General features: G+C 38.7%; 1 protein-coding gene and 1 long non-coding RNA gene across 8 annotated transcripts in view; one reads left to right on the top strand and one right to left on the bottom strand.

Annotated features, from left to right (window-relative positions):
* Nucleotides 1-16,494, bottom strand: part of LOC111561382 — a 114,709-nt gene that overhangs the window by 42,761 nt on the left and 55,454 nt on the right. For both annotated transcript variants that reach the window (XR_002743921.2, XR_006600828.1), the window contains exons 4-5: nt 15,775-15,878; nt 13,813-13,892 (exon numbers count right to left, since the gene is read on the bottom strand). This is a non-coding gene — a long non-coding RNA (uncharacterized LOC111561382). The remainder of the gene's footprint in view (nt 1-13,812; nt 13,893-15,774; nt 15,879-16,494) is intronic.
* The window catches only part of CB4H12orf56 (chromosome B4 C12orf56 homolog), a 114,597-nt gene that overhangs the window by 46,116 nt on the left and 51,987 nt on the right, over nt 1-16,494 (top strand). For 4 of the 6 annotated variants that reach the window (XM_023257190.2, XM_023257187.2, XM_023257188.2 and 1 more), the window contains exons 4-6: nt 2,475-2,883; nt 8,069-8,139; nt 13,891-14,035. In XM_023257190.2, the coding sequence (XP_023112958.2) occupies nt 2,475-2,883; nt 8,069-8,139; nt 13,891-14,035 (625 nt within the window). The remainder of the gene's footprint in view (nt 1-2,474; nt 2,884-8,068; nt 8,140-13,890; nt 14,036-16,494) is intronic. The other 2 variants (XM_023257189.2, XM_023257191.2) reach the window with 2 other exon arrangements.

Genomic DNA, 16,494 nt, shown 5'->3' with positions numbered 1-16,494 from the left:
AAGTGCTTAAACTGTGTGTGACGCTTAGCCCTTATTAAGACTTAGCTCTTTTGTTATTGCTAATTACCAGGATGTCAGCCACTGAGCAATAATTTATTCAGCATCCTCAGAATGCTTGATCAAGCTTTGGGACAGAATAGCTTTCTTCTTTTCCACTGTCACTAATAACACTACTATATGTATGTATGTATGTATGTATTCTGAGGGGGGTGGGGGAGAAGGGCAGAGGGGCAGAGGAAGAGAGAACCTTAAGCAGGCTCCATGCTCAGTGCAGAGCCCATGATCCTGGAATCATGACCTGAGCTGAAATCAAGAGTTGGACACTTAACTGACTGAGCCACCAAGGCACCCCAATGCTACTGTATTTAAAAAATAAAAATGCTGTTGTACAATAATTTGACACAAGGTACCATCTATATTAGTTTTCTAAGAATTTCTTGCACAGTAGGTTGTTATAATTCTATTGGAGGACCAGTCCCTTGTCTATGTAAATATACTATATGGGTAAGTATATGAATCCAGAACGTTTAGAAACTCAAGAGAAAGGATTTGATCAAGGCCTCCAGAAATAAGGGTTTTTATAAGTCTTTATGTCTTCATCATTCTCAAAATTGGCTCTGAAAACATTAAATAGATATATTCTTGTGCACATAATTTGCTCACAGCTTATCATTATTAACAAAGATTCATTGCTCAATTACACATTTATAAAAACATAAAGATCCATTTATTGAGCATTGGGGTGGAATCAATATTCATTCTTCTCCCCCATCACTCTCTTCCTCTTCCTTTTCCCTCCCCCTTTATGGACTTGTCTGAAAACTTCCCTGGGATAGATACTCAGGGGCAGAATTGCTTTGTTCATTCTATATATGAATTTGCTTGTTGGTTTTATTTATTTATTTTTTTAGAGCATGTGAGTAGGGGAGAAGGGCAGAGAGAGAGAGAGAGAGAGAGAGAGAGAGAGAGAGAGAGAAAGAAAATCTCAAGCAGGCTCCATGCTCAGCACGGACCCAACACGGAGCTGGATCCCATGACCCTGGGATCATGGCCTGAGCTGAAATTAAGAGTCAGATGCTCAACTGACTGAGCCACCCAGGCACCCCTATTTTTTTTAAGGGTTTTATTTTTAAGCCTAAGGGTTTGGCAAGGGGTGGCTGTTTAAGTGGGATGGAACTTGGATAAATAAATTGGAATGACCACTTTATATGGGTGTGTGCACATGTACCTGCAACACTGAGCTGTGGGCTGGAACTCAACACAGTTCATAATCTTGTACAGATAATAAATGAATTTTATACCTGTTTTAAAGTTAATTTAAGGACTAATAAAAACAAAGTGGCTTTCCACTTTCATGAAGGTTCCAATCTAATAAGGGAGACAATATATTTTAGCATAAAATGATAAACCAGTAATTCAAGGCCATATAGGGTAATATTAATAGCTAAGCACCTACTGAGTGTTTCCAGTGTTACAAACACATTGCATGTATTTTCTTATTTGATCCTCACAAAAAATTTTTGAGATTGGTGCTATTATAGGTTCCTATTTTAAAATTGGGACATTGAAGCTTAGGTCAACCCAAGTCACATTACCCCTGAGGGGCGGAGCCACGATCGGAACTTAGATCTCATCATATCCTACAACTTCTTAGCCTCTACCGCTTGCTTCCTCATGCAGCAGAGTAGAGGAATGGTCATGGTAAGGTGGAGAATGGGCACGGTGAGGGTGGAACTCAGGATTGATTCTGAAAAATGTGCTGACACTATTGGAATGACACTGGAAAAATCAGAGTATTAGCAAGACGTGAATCAGAAAAAAAAAAAACTTAAGAAATCTCACTTCAAAAAAAAAAAAAGAAATCTCACTTAATATCTCCATGTGAATAGTTTTTTCTTCATAGGATCCACCAGAATTGCCCAACGAAAGAAGAGTCAGGTTTCAAAAGCAGAATGAAAAGTTCTTACATTGGAAATGTTGGGGTTTGGTGAAGAACAGGCACAATACTTTAGATATAGAAAGTGCCTCTTTAAATGACATTGGGTACAGTTTTATTTCTGAAAGCAGAAAAGTATAATGAAGTATACCCTACCTCCACTAGGCCAATGGGTAAGCATGTGAGGTTAAATCACTCCCTTCTCTTGATAAGCATTCCTTTTGGGGCACCTAGGTGGCTCATTTGGTTGAGCGTAATCTTGATTTCAACTCAGATCATGATCCCAGCGTCATGGGATGAAGCCTTGTGTTGAGCTCCATGCTGAGCATGGAGCCTGCCTAAAATTCTCTCTCTCCCTCTGCCCCTCTCCCTTCCTCTCTCTCTCTTTCTAAAATTAAAAAAAAAAAGTATTCCTTTTATGTGAAAATATTTACTTACTTTCAAAGTCTTAAACTGCTGCAATTGGGCCACCAGATGCCCTTTGTCCCTTACTGTTAAGTTCTGAATATTATGTTTACCGCTACATTCTACCTGACAGGTACCACCAAGAGGTCAGCACACCATCCACAGACTCAACCTTCTGTCTTCCTTCAGACCTCAAGGAGCCATCTCTTCATGGCCAAAGTGCCTTTCGACCCCTACCCACCCCCTCCAGGAGGAGCTGTCAATCCACATCAGCTACGGGAAAGGTTGTCACCTTGCCATCTTGCACAACCAACACGAAAGAACCCAAGGCACTGTCAGATCACAACGGTTCTCTAAGTGAAGTCCCTTTAAAGGGCAATGGGAACGGAAATGAGTTTTACTCAGGAAATTCCTCCCTGGCTTCCCCTTTACAGAGCAACCCAAACCTAGAGAAAAAGGCGTCGGAACTTCATTTGTACATTATTTCTACAACCTCATCGATATTTCTGCACTTAAAAAGTTCGTGGACCAATTATATTATAGTAAGTGTCCTCATAAGGTAACTTTGGCTGGAGTAATTTTTAAAGCCAACATGCCTTTCCTGCTTTCCAAAATTTAGCTTTGGAATTTAATAATATTATGAAAGACAAACACACTGGACAATTAAGGATATGATTCTGTTCAGGCTATTGCAAGATGGAAAATGCTTATTAATGAGTGTCTTAAAGAAACAGGGATGGACCAGGGGTTTTACAGAGGCAGGTAAACAAGGGAGTCTCCTGGCAATCATGGAGAAGGATGGACAAGGTCTTACCTTGGAATATTTGTGAGCAGGGTGGTCTTTTTCAGTTAGCTGGGATGTTTTCTCAACCATTTCTGCTTTTAGAGAGCACAGAGCTCAGATAAAGTTCAACACTGTCAATATGTCTCTGTATTTCTTAGCTGAGCTATTGAAAGGAGGTTAATCAGGGTCATTGTCATAGGAGCAGATAATTTTGGAGTGATTTCCTCCAAAATAAGGTACTTAGAATTTTACCTTATTTTAGAAATGAGGAAAATGAGTATTTTAGGTGACTTACTCAAGATTATATAGTAGGTTTAGGGACAGAGTCAGAACTCTCATGTGTAATCTTTTTATTACACAAGGATCAGTTTAAAAATAAGTAATTTATTACAGGAATAACATGATCCTTTTCAGTTATCTTCAGTGATATATAATTTTTACTATTGACCTTATAACACAATAATATTAAAAAATATGACAGGCTCTTTTCATTCAGAAGAAGCTAAGGAAGCAAGGGGTTTGATAAATGGCTAAAAACTGAAAGACTGCAGAACAGCTCAAGTTTTTTCTCATAGCATGGTTCAGAATGGTCAATTTTTTTTTAATAAATTTTTTTTTTTAACGTTTATTTATTTTTGGGACAGAGAGAGACACAGCATGAACGGGGGAGGGGCAGAGAGAGGGGGAGACACAGAATCGGAAACAGGCTCCAGGCTCCGAGCCATCAGCCCAGAGCCTGACGCGGGGCTCGAACCCACGGACCGCGAGATCGTGACCTGGCTGAAGTCGGACGCTTAACCGACTGCGCCACCCAGGCGCCCCCAGAATGGTCAATTTTTAAATTACATGTTAAATGCTCAAAATTTCTCCTTAAATTCTTACTTTTATTATTATTTTTAATATTTTATTTTTAAATAATTTCTATACCCAATGTGGGGCTTCAACTTACAACCCTAAGATCAAGAGTCACATGCTCCAGCAACTGAGTCAGCCAGGTGCTCCTAAATTTTTAAACAGCTTTCTCCAAATTAAGAATTTAAACAAATCTTAAATAGAGGGGGAAAATCTGATCTATCAATAGGAGGCCACATATGTTCTAATAGAAAAACCAAATTTTGATTTATCTAAATGTTTCAAAATGACCGTTTATGTTTCCCTGAATTGACTAACTCCGGGTTTTAGTACTCCTTTTTAATTCTGCAGCAGAGACATGATTGGGGCAAGTCAGACAGGCAAACTCATAGCCCTCCTGATAGTAAAAGCAGTAACAATAATGGACATGTATTAACAGGTAGGATCTGCTTTGATGCTTTCATATATTAATTCATTTAATCTGCACACAACCCTAGGAGGTAGAACTGTTATTCTCATTCCACAGATGATGAAATTAAGGCACTGAGAAATTAAATGATGTACGCAAGTTTGCACAATTACTGTGGAGCCAAGATTTAATTTTTTTTCTATGACCATTGAAATAAATGTCAGTGGAGGGGGGTTATCTTTGAGTTGGTAGATGCTATCATTAAAAAAAATTTTTTTTTGATGTTTATTTATTTTTGAGAAAAAGAGACAGAGCACTAGCTGGGGAGGGGCAGAGAGAGAGGGAGACACAGAATCCGAAGCAGGCTCCAGGCTCTGAGCTGTCAGCACAAAGTCCTATGCAGGTGGGAATGCAAGCTGGTGCAGCCACTCTGGAAAACAGCATGGAGGTTCCTCAAAAAACTAAAAATAGAACTACCCTATGACCCAGCAATTGCACTACTAGGCATTTATCCACAGGATACAGGTGTGCTGTTTCGAAGGGAGACATGCACCCCAATGATTATAGCAGCACTGTCAATAATAGCCAAAGTATGGAAAGAGCCCAAATGTCCATTGATGGATGAATGGATCCATGATGGATGAATTTATGAATGGATAAAGAAGATGATTACTCGGCAATCAAAAAGAATGAAATCTCACCATGTGCAACTACGTGGATGGACTAGAGGGTATTATGCTAAGTGAAATTAGAGAAAGAAAATATCATATGACTTCACTCATATGAGGACTTTAATATACAAAACAGATGAACACAAGGGAAGGGAAGCAAAAATAATATAAAAACAGGGAGGGGGACAAAACAGAAGAGACTCATAAATATGGAGAACAAACTGAGGGTTACTGGAGGGGTTTTGGGAGGGGGGATGGGCTAAATGGGTAAGGGGCACTAAGGAATCTACTCCTGAAATCACTGTTGCACTATATGCTAACTAACTTGGATATAAATTAAAAACAAAATACAAAATAAAACTAAAAACAAAAAAACAAAGTCCTATGCAGGGCTCAAACTCACAAACGGTGAGATTATGACCTGAGCCGAAGTTGAATGCTTAACCGACTAAGCCACCCAGGTGCCCCTAATAGATGCTATTATTAAAAATGTTCCATCCCTTAGGGTGCCTGGGTGGCTCAGTTGGTTGGGCGTTCGGCTTTTGACTTTGGCTCAGGTCATGATCTTGCAGTTTGTGGATTCGAGCCCACTGTCGGGCTTTGCATTGACAGTGTGGAGCCTGCTTGGGATTCTCTCTCTTCCTCTCTCTCTGCCCCTCCCCTGCTTGCATGCACTCTCTCAAATAAATACACTTAACATTAAAAAAATAATGTTCTATCTCTTGAAAGACGGAAAATGGGCAAGCAAATATTTCATACATATGATGAATCAGGTTAGCATTCATTCTAGTAAAAATAAGACATTAATTCAATATAAATATTTAGAAAGTTATGACTTTTGTGACACTGTTTCTTTTATCATGTTATTCTTGGTGATACTTCCATAAGTTTTAGGAAATTAAAAAACAATAATCTCCTAAATCAGTCAGACATATCTTGGCTAACTGATCTCTTGTGCTTTGAGATCTAGAATGATTATTCACATTGAGGTAGGGAAATGCTACTGGGAAAAAGGAATGGACATGTTAACTCTCTCTGTATTTTCGGGGAAAATAAACCTAAACCATCCAGTGAGAAATTAGCACTCATTCTGATTTTAAGGGTTTCCAAAGAGCCAAGTCTCCTTCAGTGATCCATTTTATCTGTAACTTTCACCAAAAATAATTACATCTGAGTTCTTTAGCATCTCAAATTCTACAGAAACAATACATGGCAATTCTTTGCCATTTATATGTTGTGAAGATAGGTGCTAGAAAGCTAAATAACTAAGGAATATCCCCAAATTAAAATTCTAGATTTAAGGTAACCATTAACATTTAGAGGGGAAAAAAAGACAGCTTTTTTTCCCCTTAACTTAAAACAATGACAAAAGTAGTTAAGAACAGGGGTGCCTGGCTGGCTCAGTTGGTAGAACATTTGACTCTTGTTCTCAGGGTCCTGAGTTTGAACCCCACACTGAGTATAGAGATTTCTTTAAAAAAACAAAAGTAGTGGGGCACCTGGGTGGCTCATTGGTTAATTGTCTGACTCTCTGATTTCAGCTCAGGTCATGGTTCAGCTCCTTTGCTCATGCTCTCTCTCTCAAAAATAAAAATAAACATTTTTAAAAAATAAATAAAAAACAAAAGTAGTGAGAAAAAGCACATACTTCCCCCACCCACTCACCATCCTGCTCTGATATTAAGGAATAAGAAAGGGGTAAGTTTGTTTGGAGTTGTAAATCAGCAACGTTTCAGAAATTCTTTCGGACCTGTCTGTTAAGCCTTAACATAAAATAAAAGATTATTTAGAGGACTTGCTGAACACTACATACCAACTTATTTTCAAGACCCAGAATGAATGGAAAATGGCAACACTAAAGATTTGAGGGAAAAAATAACCCTATTAATAGGGGAATAGTTAAGAAAACTATTGTATAATCTATGCTATGAAATACTAGGTAATCATTAAAAAGATTGAAGTAAACCTATATATACAGAAATGGAAAATTGTCTACCATATATTAAGTGAAAAAAAAGTTCCAGATTAACATATGTGATGTAATTTAGCCAGTACTAAATATATATTATAAAAAGATATCATCTAATATGTATAAGATGTATGTCTTTTGTTAAGTTTATTTACTTTGGGAGAGAAAGAGGGTGCACGTGTGTTTCAATGCACACTAGTGCAGGAGGGGCAGAGAGAGAGGGAGGGAGAGAGAATTCCAAGCAGGCTCTGCGCTGTCTGCCTCAGAGCCTGCCTCCGGGCTCAATCCCACGAACCTTGAGATCATGACCTGAGCTGAGATCAAGAGTCAGACGCTTAATGAACCGAGCCACCCAGGCGCCCCTATAGATGTATGTTATAATTAGTATGTTTTTATATACCTGAAAGGATACAAACCAAACTGATAATAATACAGCAAGGTACTTTGTTGTCACTGTTGTTTTTAATTTCAGTATAATTAGCATACAGTGTTATATTAGTATCAAGTATATAGTAAGGTACTTTGACTAGTGGGTTAGGAGGATTAGGGAGAGACATGGAACTTTTATCTTTTGTTTATGCATTTTTGTACTGTTTGATTTTTTTTTTTTTAACATTTATTTATTTTTTGGGACAGAGAGAGACAGAGCATGAACGGGGGAGGGGCAGAGAGAGAGGGAGACACAGAATCGGAAACAGGCTCCAGGCTCTGAGCCATCAGCCCAGAGCCTGATGCGGGGCTCGAACTCACGGACCGCGAGATCGTGACCTGGCTGAAGTCGGACGCTTAACCGACTGCGCCACCCAGGCGCCCCGTACTGTTTGATTTTGATAGATAATTTCATTTTATAATGAGCAAGTGTCATGTTTAAAATTATTAAAAACTATATAAGGAAACAAGTACTCTGTGGTATTATTTACATAAACAAATCACATACTATAGGATGGATTAAGGAATAGATATACAGTATTGACTAAAAGTAGGAGAAATTGATTTTCAGTAAACAAAGATTCTAACTATTCCCACTTTTTTCCTCTTTTAGAAAGCTACTCTTTTACAAGATCCCCTACGTGCTGGTGAGCTCAGTCCTATCGGAAGTCAAAAGCCATATAGGTAAGGAGTGATGATATGCTAGAGTTGTGTGGGGGACTGTTCCCTCATCTCTGCCTCTCGTAACTCCATGTGTTGCTGACCAACACATTTACACCTCTACTTCAACTCTCTGCCCTGAATTTTAGGTCTGCAAACATAATTGCCCACTGGCCATCACCTCTTGTAGGTCTTACAAGAACTTTAAAGTCAGTATATTCGAAACAGAACTCAGCATCTTCCTTCTGGGACCGGACCTTCCTCTTGTGTTCCCTAACACAGGGCCTGATGTTGTTATCCCCAGATCACCTAAGCCAGAGTCCCGGAAGTCATCCTTATCTTCTCTTTCCCCTACACCACCCCCCCACACACCCAGCCATTCACCACATGATTTATTGCTTTTCTCTAATATATCTGGATAACATCTACTTCTTTGACTGTCACATACTCAGCCCAATTACCTTTGTTCTGAGCTCCTACAGTATTTTCCTAGCTGGCTTCTGCCTTCACTCTCTAAACCATTCTCCATAACAACAAAGAAATCTTTCGGAAGCACAAATCTGATCATGTAACTCCCTCCCTTAAAGTCTTTGAATGGCTCTCCATTACCTTTAGAAAAAGGTCTAAACTTTACAGCAGCTTATAAAGATCTTTCTGATGTGTCTTTTCGTCTTTCCATCTTCAACTGTTGTGTCCCCTCAACTCCTGCCCTAACCTCCTGATCCAAATGATCTCACAGTTCTCAGAAAGCTCCCTGGTTTTTTTGTTTGTTTGTTTTTTCCTCTATCCTGGAACCCTACTGTCTATTCTTCTTCTCCTTCATGAATAACTTCAACTCATCAAGACTTAGCTTGCTATCCCTTTCTCTAAAAATCATTTCTCAGAACTATATTAGGAGGGGCCCCTCTAGAACATTCTGTGCTTACCATCTTTTAGGACTCAACAGCCTATCTTTAGATTGCTTATTTGATTATGTGCTGCCCTATTATGTACTATGCCCCTTAAGGGCCAAGACTGTACCTTGGTCACTGGCACACAGTAGGCTGCCTTTATGGAATGAATGAATAAATTGTTAAAACAATTAAACATGAATCTGATTTAAAGTGTGGGTATATTAGCTTTCAAAAGGAATGCGGTCCTGACACATGTGGCAAGATGGATGAACCTTGAAGAAATTATGCTAAGTGAAAGAATCCACACATAAAAGGACAAATATTGTATGATTCCACTTACTTATAGGAGGCATTGAGAATAGGCAAATTCATAGAAACAGAAAATAAAAGAGAGGTTACTAGGAGCTGAGGGGAGAGGGAAATGGGGACCTACTGTTCATTAGTACAGAGTTTCTGTTTGGGAAAATGAAGAAGTTCTGGAAATGGATAGTAGTGATGGTTATACAACACTGTGAATGCACTTAATTTGTATACCTAAAAATGGTTACAATGATAAATTTTAAGTTATATATATTTTATTTCAGTTTTAAAACAGGTAAGGTGTGTGTATACGTGTTTAAGGGAATAGATAAAACAAGATTGGCAAAATGTTAAAAATTATTGAATCTAGGTGATAGATGGGGTTTCTTATACAATTTTCTCCATTTTTGTGTATGTTTAAAAATTTCTATAATAAAAGTTTTAAGAAGGCTTAAGAAACATAATAAGCAAATATAACAAGTATCTTATTTATATCTTGATTTCAACAAACCAAAAGTAAAAGACATTTTTTAAATAAGTTTTTTAGTTTATTTATTTTGAGAGATAGAGAACAAGGGAGGGACAGAGAGAGAGAGAGAGAGAGACAGAATCCCAAGCAGGCTCTGCACTGCCAGCATGGAGCCCACCATGGGGCTTGAACCCATGACTGTGAGACCATGACCTGAGCCAAAATCAAGAGTCTGATGCTTAACTGACTGAGCCACCTAGGCGCCCCTAAAAAGAAAATTTTTTTTTAATTTTTTTTAACGTTTTATTTATTTTTGAGACAGGGAGAGACAGAGCATGAACAGGGGAGGGTCAGAGAGAGGGAGACACAGAATCCGAAACAGCCTCCAGGCTCTGAGCTGTCAGCACAGAGCCCGACGCGGGGCTCGAACTCACGGACCGCAAGATCATGACCTGAGCCGAAGTCGGCCGCTGAGCCGAAGTCGGCCGCTTAACCGACTGAGCCACCCAGGCGCCCCTAAAAAGACATTTTTAAGACAATGGAGGTCATCTGAATGTGGACTGGGTATTAGCCCATAGCAAAGAATTATTGATAATTTTGACAGATGTGACAATGATGATTTTGTAAGAAAATGTTTATTTTGAGGTATGTTCTGAGGTATGTAGGGTTAAAGTAAGGATGTTTGTGATTTAGTTTTTAAAAGATGGCAATACAGACAGCTTAGAATTTCTACCTGTTTTCATATGTTTACTGCAAAAAAGTATCAGTTTTAATTTTAGTGCTTTATTTAAAGTGGTTTTAAAACTAACTGGATAATAAAATAGGCTTTATCTCTCTGTATATGTGTGGCTTGAAATTTATCCTTGAAGGCCAGAAAGAGAGTTGAGTTCTACCACTCTCTTGACTCATGAAAAGCATATTTCTTACAAAGTTAATTCCTGAAGGCAACACATTTAAAATGCAGTGATTTAAAATGCACTATGAAGAATGTGGTCTATGTACAAGATATATAAGACAGGTCTCTGCCTGCAAGGCACCTTCAGTTTAAAAGGAGTAAACATTCTTTGGGTTTCAAATTAGAACTCTGTCACAAATGTGAGTCCTGTAACATCATGGATGTATAGGGACCATTGTGAACATATACACAGTGCTTCTGAGATAATGTATGAAAAGCCTTTTCCAGCTGTAAATCATTATAAAAATGTATTATTTATGTAGAATATCCCCTCCAAAAATGAAAACATGGGAAAAATAGAGCTTATCATTAGATCAAGAATCCTTCTTGCTACATTATTTGAGTGAATTTATATTTTCTAGCTGATGAAAATATAGAATATCTGTTAAAATTAATGTAACATTTCCCCTTATTCCTAAACTGAATAATGGAGTCTTCTGGCACTAGACTTTTTATTATTTAAATTAGCCAAGTAAAGTTTATCATCATCTATGTAAAAACAAATATTCTGGGCAGAGAAACTGTGATTATATCAATGTCTCTACGGAAATATAGACTCCTGAATCTAACTTGTATTTATGATGTATATGAGACCTCAATTTACATATGAATTGATTTTTAGTATGAAGAGATTAGTGTGTTTTTTCTTATGAAAAAACAATTTTTTGTAAGTTTGGTATTTCAGTCTATTATCATAGGTGCCAAAGGAAAAAAAACTGTCCCTATGTGAATCTCAGCAAATTGTGGACTAATGGGAAAAATAGGAAAGTCAATTGGAAAGTAATTCTGCTGGTATGCTTTCTGAGCTTGTGGTTTTCTAAGCTCACTTGTTTGTGAAAACTACATTTCTGCTGTTTTTGGAGTTCTCAGAGAACAGAGGGATTTTATAGTATTTTTTAAATGAAATGGGATTGTAATTAGAAGTGGATGTATAGGGAAGTGGGATCTCAAAGCTCGTTAGTATTTTATTTACAAACTATTTATTAAATATTTACCGTGTGCTAAGCACATGTAGTAACCAAAGTATCAAAATGATGGGGTAGGTATGATAATACCCATTTTACAGATGGGAAACTGAGGCACACAGAGAGTAGGTAACTTGACCATGGTAATTACTCAGGTAAAGAGAGGCAGATCTAGAATCTGAACCCCATATTTATAATCATGTTCTTCTGCCTCTGACTTCTATCCCTGAATTCTTGATCATTTCTTTTGCAGACTCTCCACTGGAAAAGAGACTGTTTTTCAGGAAGTCTTCCTGTTTTTGTTACTAAGAGAGGCTCAGTGATTGGATAGAAGAGAAAATCATAGTGTCTTTAAATAAAAGGGGAGGTAGTAGGCAAGAGCCAAGATTCCGTGCAGTAGTATTGGGATAAATGGCTGGTATTAAGGTTGGAGTAGGTGGTAAAAATATTTTTACTTTGGGGTTCCTGGGTGGCTGGGTCAGTTAAGCGTCCAACTTCGGCTCAGGTCATGATCTCGCAGTTCATGGGTTGGAGCCCTACGTCGGGCTCTGTGCTGACAGCTCAGAGCCTGGAGCCTGCTTCGGATTCTGTGTCTCCCTCTCTCTCTGCCCCTCCCCTGCTTGCACTCTGTTTCTCTCTGTCTCTCAACAAGTGAATAAAAATGTTAAAAAAGATTTTTTAAAAATATTTTGACTTCAAGTCAGAAATTTTAGGAAGTTTCCACTGACCTACACAGAATATGAAACATCTCTTCTACTACTACTTTGCACCCTGCTCTTCTGAATCACTAGTTGTATGAACTTGGACAGGCTACTTAACCTTTCTAACATCCCATAAATGTAACAGTAATTCCCAGCCATACCCCCTTCGTGGGACTGCATGAGACAGTCCATGAAAAGTGCCCAGGACAAGTACACGATCACAACAATGGGGCAAAAGATATATAATATATATATTAATTATATTATATAATTAAATATAATTATATTATATAATTAAATATAATTATATTATATAATTAAATAAATATAATTATACACAATTAAATATGATTATATTAATATATTAATATATAATATAACACATATATAACACATATATATAACACATATATAACATATAACATATAATACACATTATATATTATAAATAATACATATAATATGTATAATATAATATGTAACATATAATATGTATATATGTGTGTTATGTATAATATATATAACATATATATGTGTGTTATATATATATGTTATATATATATGTTATATATATTATATATATATCATATATAATATATAAGACGTGTGGGAAAAGTGCTATAGGAAAGGGTCCTCGTTCATGCTGGAATTAGGGAAAGCTTTAATGAGGAGGTGTTACTCTCTTCAGCAAAGCCAGCTTTTCCTGAAGTATCGAACGTACACAGGTCAGTGACAAGAGATGAATGCATGTGGTACTCTGACATGGCAGGAAACAACTTTGAATTCCACAGTGGAACAGTGATTGCTTTTCCAACTAGTTCAGTCTCATTAGGGAGAACCTCTGGGCTTGGTGCCCAAAGCAGGAGCTCTCTGAGACATGTTCATCTGCCTTTTTGTCAGAGAGAGAGCAGGCCTCAGGCTGGGAATGTGGCGCATCAATGTAGAATCTGTGTTGCTTCCCTGATGTTTTTACAGTTACCTGCTATTTATGGCACATGACACTGGTTCTCCTTGTAAAGTAGTGATACAAAGTTTTCTTTGTGAATAATCTCTCTCTCTCTCTCTCTCTCTACACACACACACACACACACACACACACACACACACACACACAAAGGGAGTTGATTTAAAGAAAAAAATATTAAGCAAATAATACTCCATTTGGCTCAGGCAGTATGGTAGATGGTATGTAGCAAACTGCAAGCTAGACTATGAAAGAGAGACAGAAGTTTCCTAGGGACACTGAGAGCATTGCTGACGTGGATACAGCTTGAGTAAAGGGGCACGGGCAAAAGTATGCCTGGAGAGTTATAAATAGCTCAATCTGGGGAAAGCAAGGTCCATTACTAATAAGTAATAAAACTAGAAGCACAAAACTATATTAAAATTCCATTAGAAACAAAGTTTTACAAACCTGTCAATAATTGTTGATATTCTTCAACTGCCGTTTACCATTTTTTACATGGAAATTTTTTTTCTTGTGTTTCTGTAGATCTGAGGAGAAAATTAAGCACTTCGGTCAACTTAAATCTGAACTTTTCCTTAAAGACAATACGTTGAGGAAGATACTTTGTCTAATTACAGAACTTAAAGTAGCAGCCCAGAAAAACTTCATTCTGAAAAGGCTTTTCTGGAAAGTAGGTGTTTTGTTTTATTTTTAATCTTTGAAACTTGTTCCAGCTATTTATCGAATGCAGGATATTTGAGCATGTAGTAAAATACAAATAAATGTTGTCTTGTATTCGGAGGCTGTATTTTAAAATGTTGATGGAAATTTAATGCAATCATGACTCAGTATTTGAAATCTTGTGACGTAATCAATAATGTATATGTGTGTGTTGGAGGAGAGACGGGGAAGGAGAATGGTAGCAAAAAGTACCTTATGTGGGTTGGTTTGGCAACCACATGTATATGTGTGTGTTGGAGGAGGAGCTTCTGGGATGCAAGATGTATGGGTACAGAGAGTGAGATGAGAAAGTAGATTTTAAGAAGTTTTACCTTCAGGTAACCCTACAATATAAGTACAATTAAAACAAGTTACTTGTGAATGTAGGACTTTTTTAAAAAGGTGACTCCTGGGGAGTCAAATCAACCTAGCTCTCACTCAGCAAGTTATAGACTTACTCTGTAAGACTTACTTCAGTTTCATGGGCAGGTATTCAGAAGCCCTGGCGAGTAATGATATGGTGCTAACGAGGGGGTGAGCCCTGCCTCGGGTTGAGCTCCTCTTGATGGCTATATGTTGTATCCTAATTCTGGCCAGTGGTTTCAGAGTTGCCAACATTTTATTGAGCAGCTGTAAAGTGCACAGCTCCCCAGCCATACAAGACAGTCCTGGTCTTAGATTCGAAGGGCTTCACATGTAGGACGACCAACCACCCAGGTTTGCCCACACTTGGGTGACCAACTGTCACAGCTTGCCTAGGACTGAAGAAGTTCTCAGGATATGGGACTTTGAGTGCAAAAGCTAGGATAGTCCCAAGCAAACTGAAATGGTTAATTACCCTAATTAGAGGGCGTATTAGCTGCATAGAATATTATGTCAAATGTCCCCCAACACTGAGACAGGCAACAATGATACTGTGCTACGTAAATGCTTGAACTGGATACACCCTGTTAGGAATATAACATCCGGGTCTTGACTCCAAAACTAAAGAGGATTGTAGAGAACATAGGAACAGGCATCGAAATGACCACACAAGGTGATTATGAATATGGAAATGGAGGTAATGTGAAAAGGCTAAGGAAACTGATATTATATCACACCCAAGTATAACTCTCCAGTCCATCCCACACGTGGTATTAGTTTAATCTGTAACTCTGATTTTGTGTCCTTGCGCACTCAAAAACTTCTTGTGGCTCTCCCTTCAAAGTACAAACACGTTGGCTTTAGCATTTAAGGCTCTCCACTAAGGACTTCTGTCACAGATTCCAAACTTGGACAGGCATGGCCCATGCAAGGTGGGTTATCAGGAAGGGCCAACATCTATATAGGGCAGGCAATGGGCAAACGAACCCAGCTGTAGATGCTCCCAGGGAAGGCACAGAGCACCGGCGGAGAGAGTGACCTCTACACAGGGAGTGTGCAAAAGAGATCAGGGCATTCCAGCACATGCGTAGGTTATACCCAAATGTCTGCAAAAACATTTGACACCAGGAAGATCTGCTTGTTTAGGGTCTGGCAATAGTCTTCATGGAATGAGGTAGGGGAGGTGGCAAGGATATAAAGATTGTCCAGAGTAAACCTAGCAGCTGGGAGAGGACTAGCAAAGGACTTCACACTGGGCTCACAGATGTCCACTTAGATAAACCAGACACAATCGGGGGACTGGATTTAAAGCAGATGTCTAGGTAGGAGAACTGAGGTACCACTTACAGGTTAGACTAGCAAGAAGGGTGTTGATGTTGAATATCAGCGTTGGCCTCGAGGTTTCTTAAGCATGTCCAATCTTCCAATGTGCCTGATGCAGATGGCCTTGGCTGTGGAGCCAAAGAAAGATACAAAGGAAGAGAATGAGGCTGGGCCTAACCCACTCAACCCCACACTTCCTTGCTTTCATCTCTTTCCTCTAAAAGCTCCAGCCTCGTGGGGTGGCTTGAACACCTTGTCCTTCCAGCCCCTCCTCGTTTCCCCTGCTGTTATCTCTAGGCTACTCTTTCTTCCATTTTCTCCTGTTAAAATCCTACCCATCCATTCTTCAAGGCTCAGCTCAAATGCCGTTCTTCTGCCTTTCCTGTCATCCTCTATGGGGAACTTTGGAACCCTCCTCTTTCTCATCTGTTTTGGCAGTCCTGTACCATAGAACTTTCTTTGATGTTCTTTAATCTATGCTGTTCAATAAAGTAGCCACTAGCCACAATGAATGTGGCCAGTGACTAGGGAAGTGAAATTTAAAAGAATGTTTATTTATTTTCAAGAAGGGGGGGGATTGTGACTGGGGGAGGGGCAAAGGGGGGGGGGAATCCCAAGCAGGCTCCATATTGTTAGTGCAAAGCCTGACGCAGGGTTTGAACTCACGAACTGTAAGATCATGACCTGAACTGAAATCAAGAGTTGGATACTTAACCGACTGAGCCACCCAGGCGCCCCACCATT

Source organism: Felis catus, chromosome B4 (genome assembly GCF_018350175.1).
Source record: "Felis catus isolate Fca126 chromosome B4, F.catus_Fca126_mat1.0, whole genome shotgun sequence".
NCBI classification, from domain to species: domain Eukaryota; kingdom Metazoa; phylum Chordata; class Mammalia; order Carnivora; family Felidae; genus Felis; species Felis catus.
The sequence above is the reverse complement of the archived record's forward strand: the minus strand, read 5'-3'. Positions and strand labels throughout refer to the sequence as shown.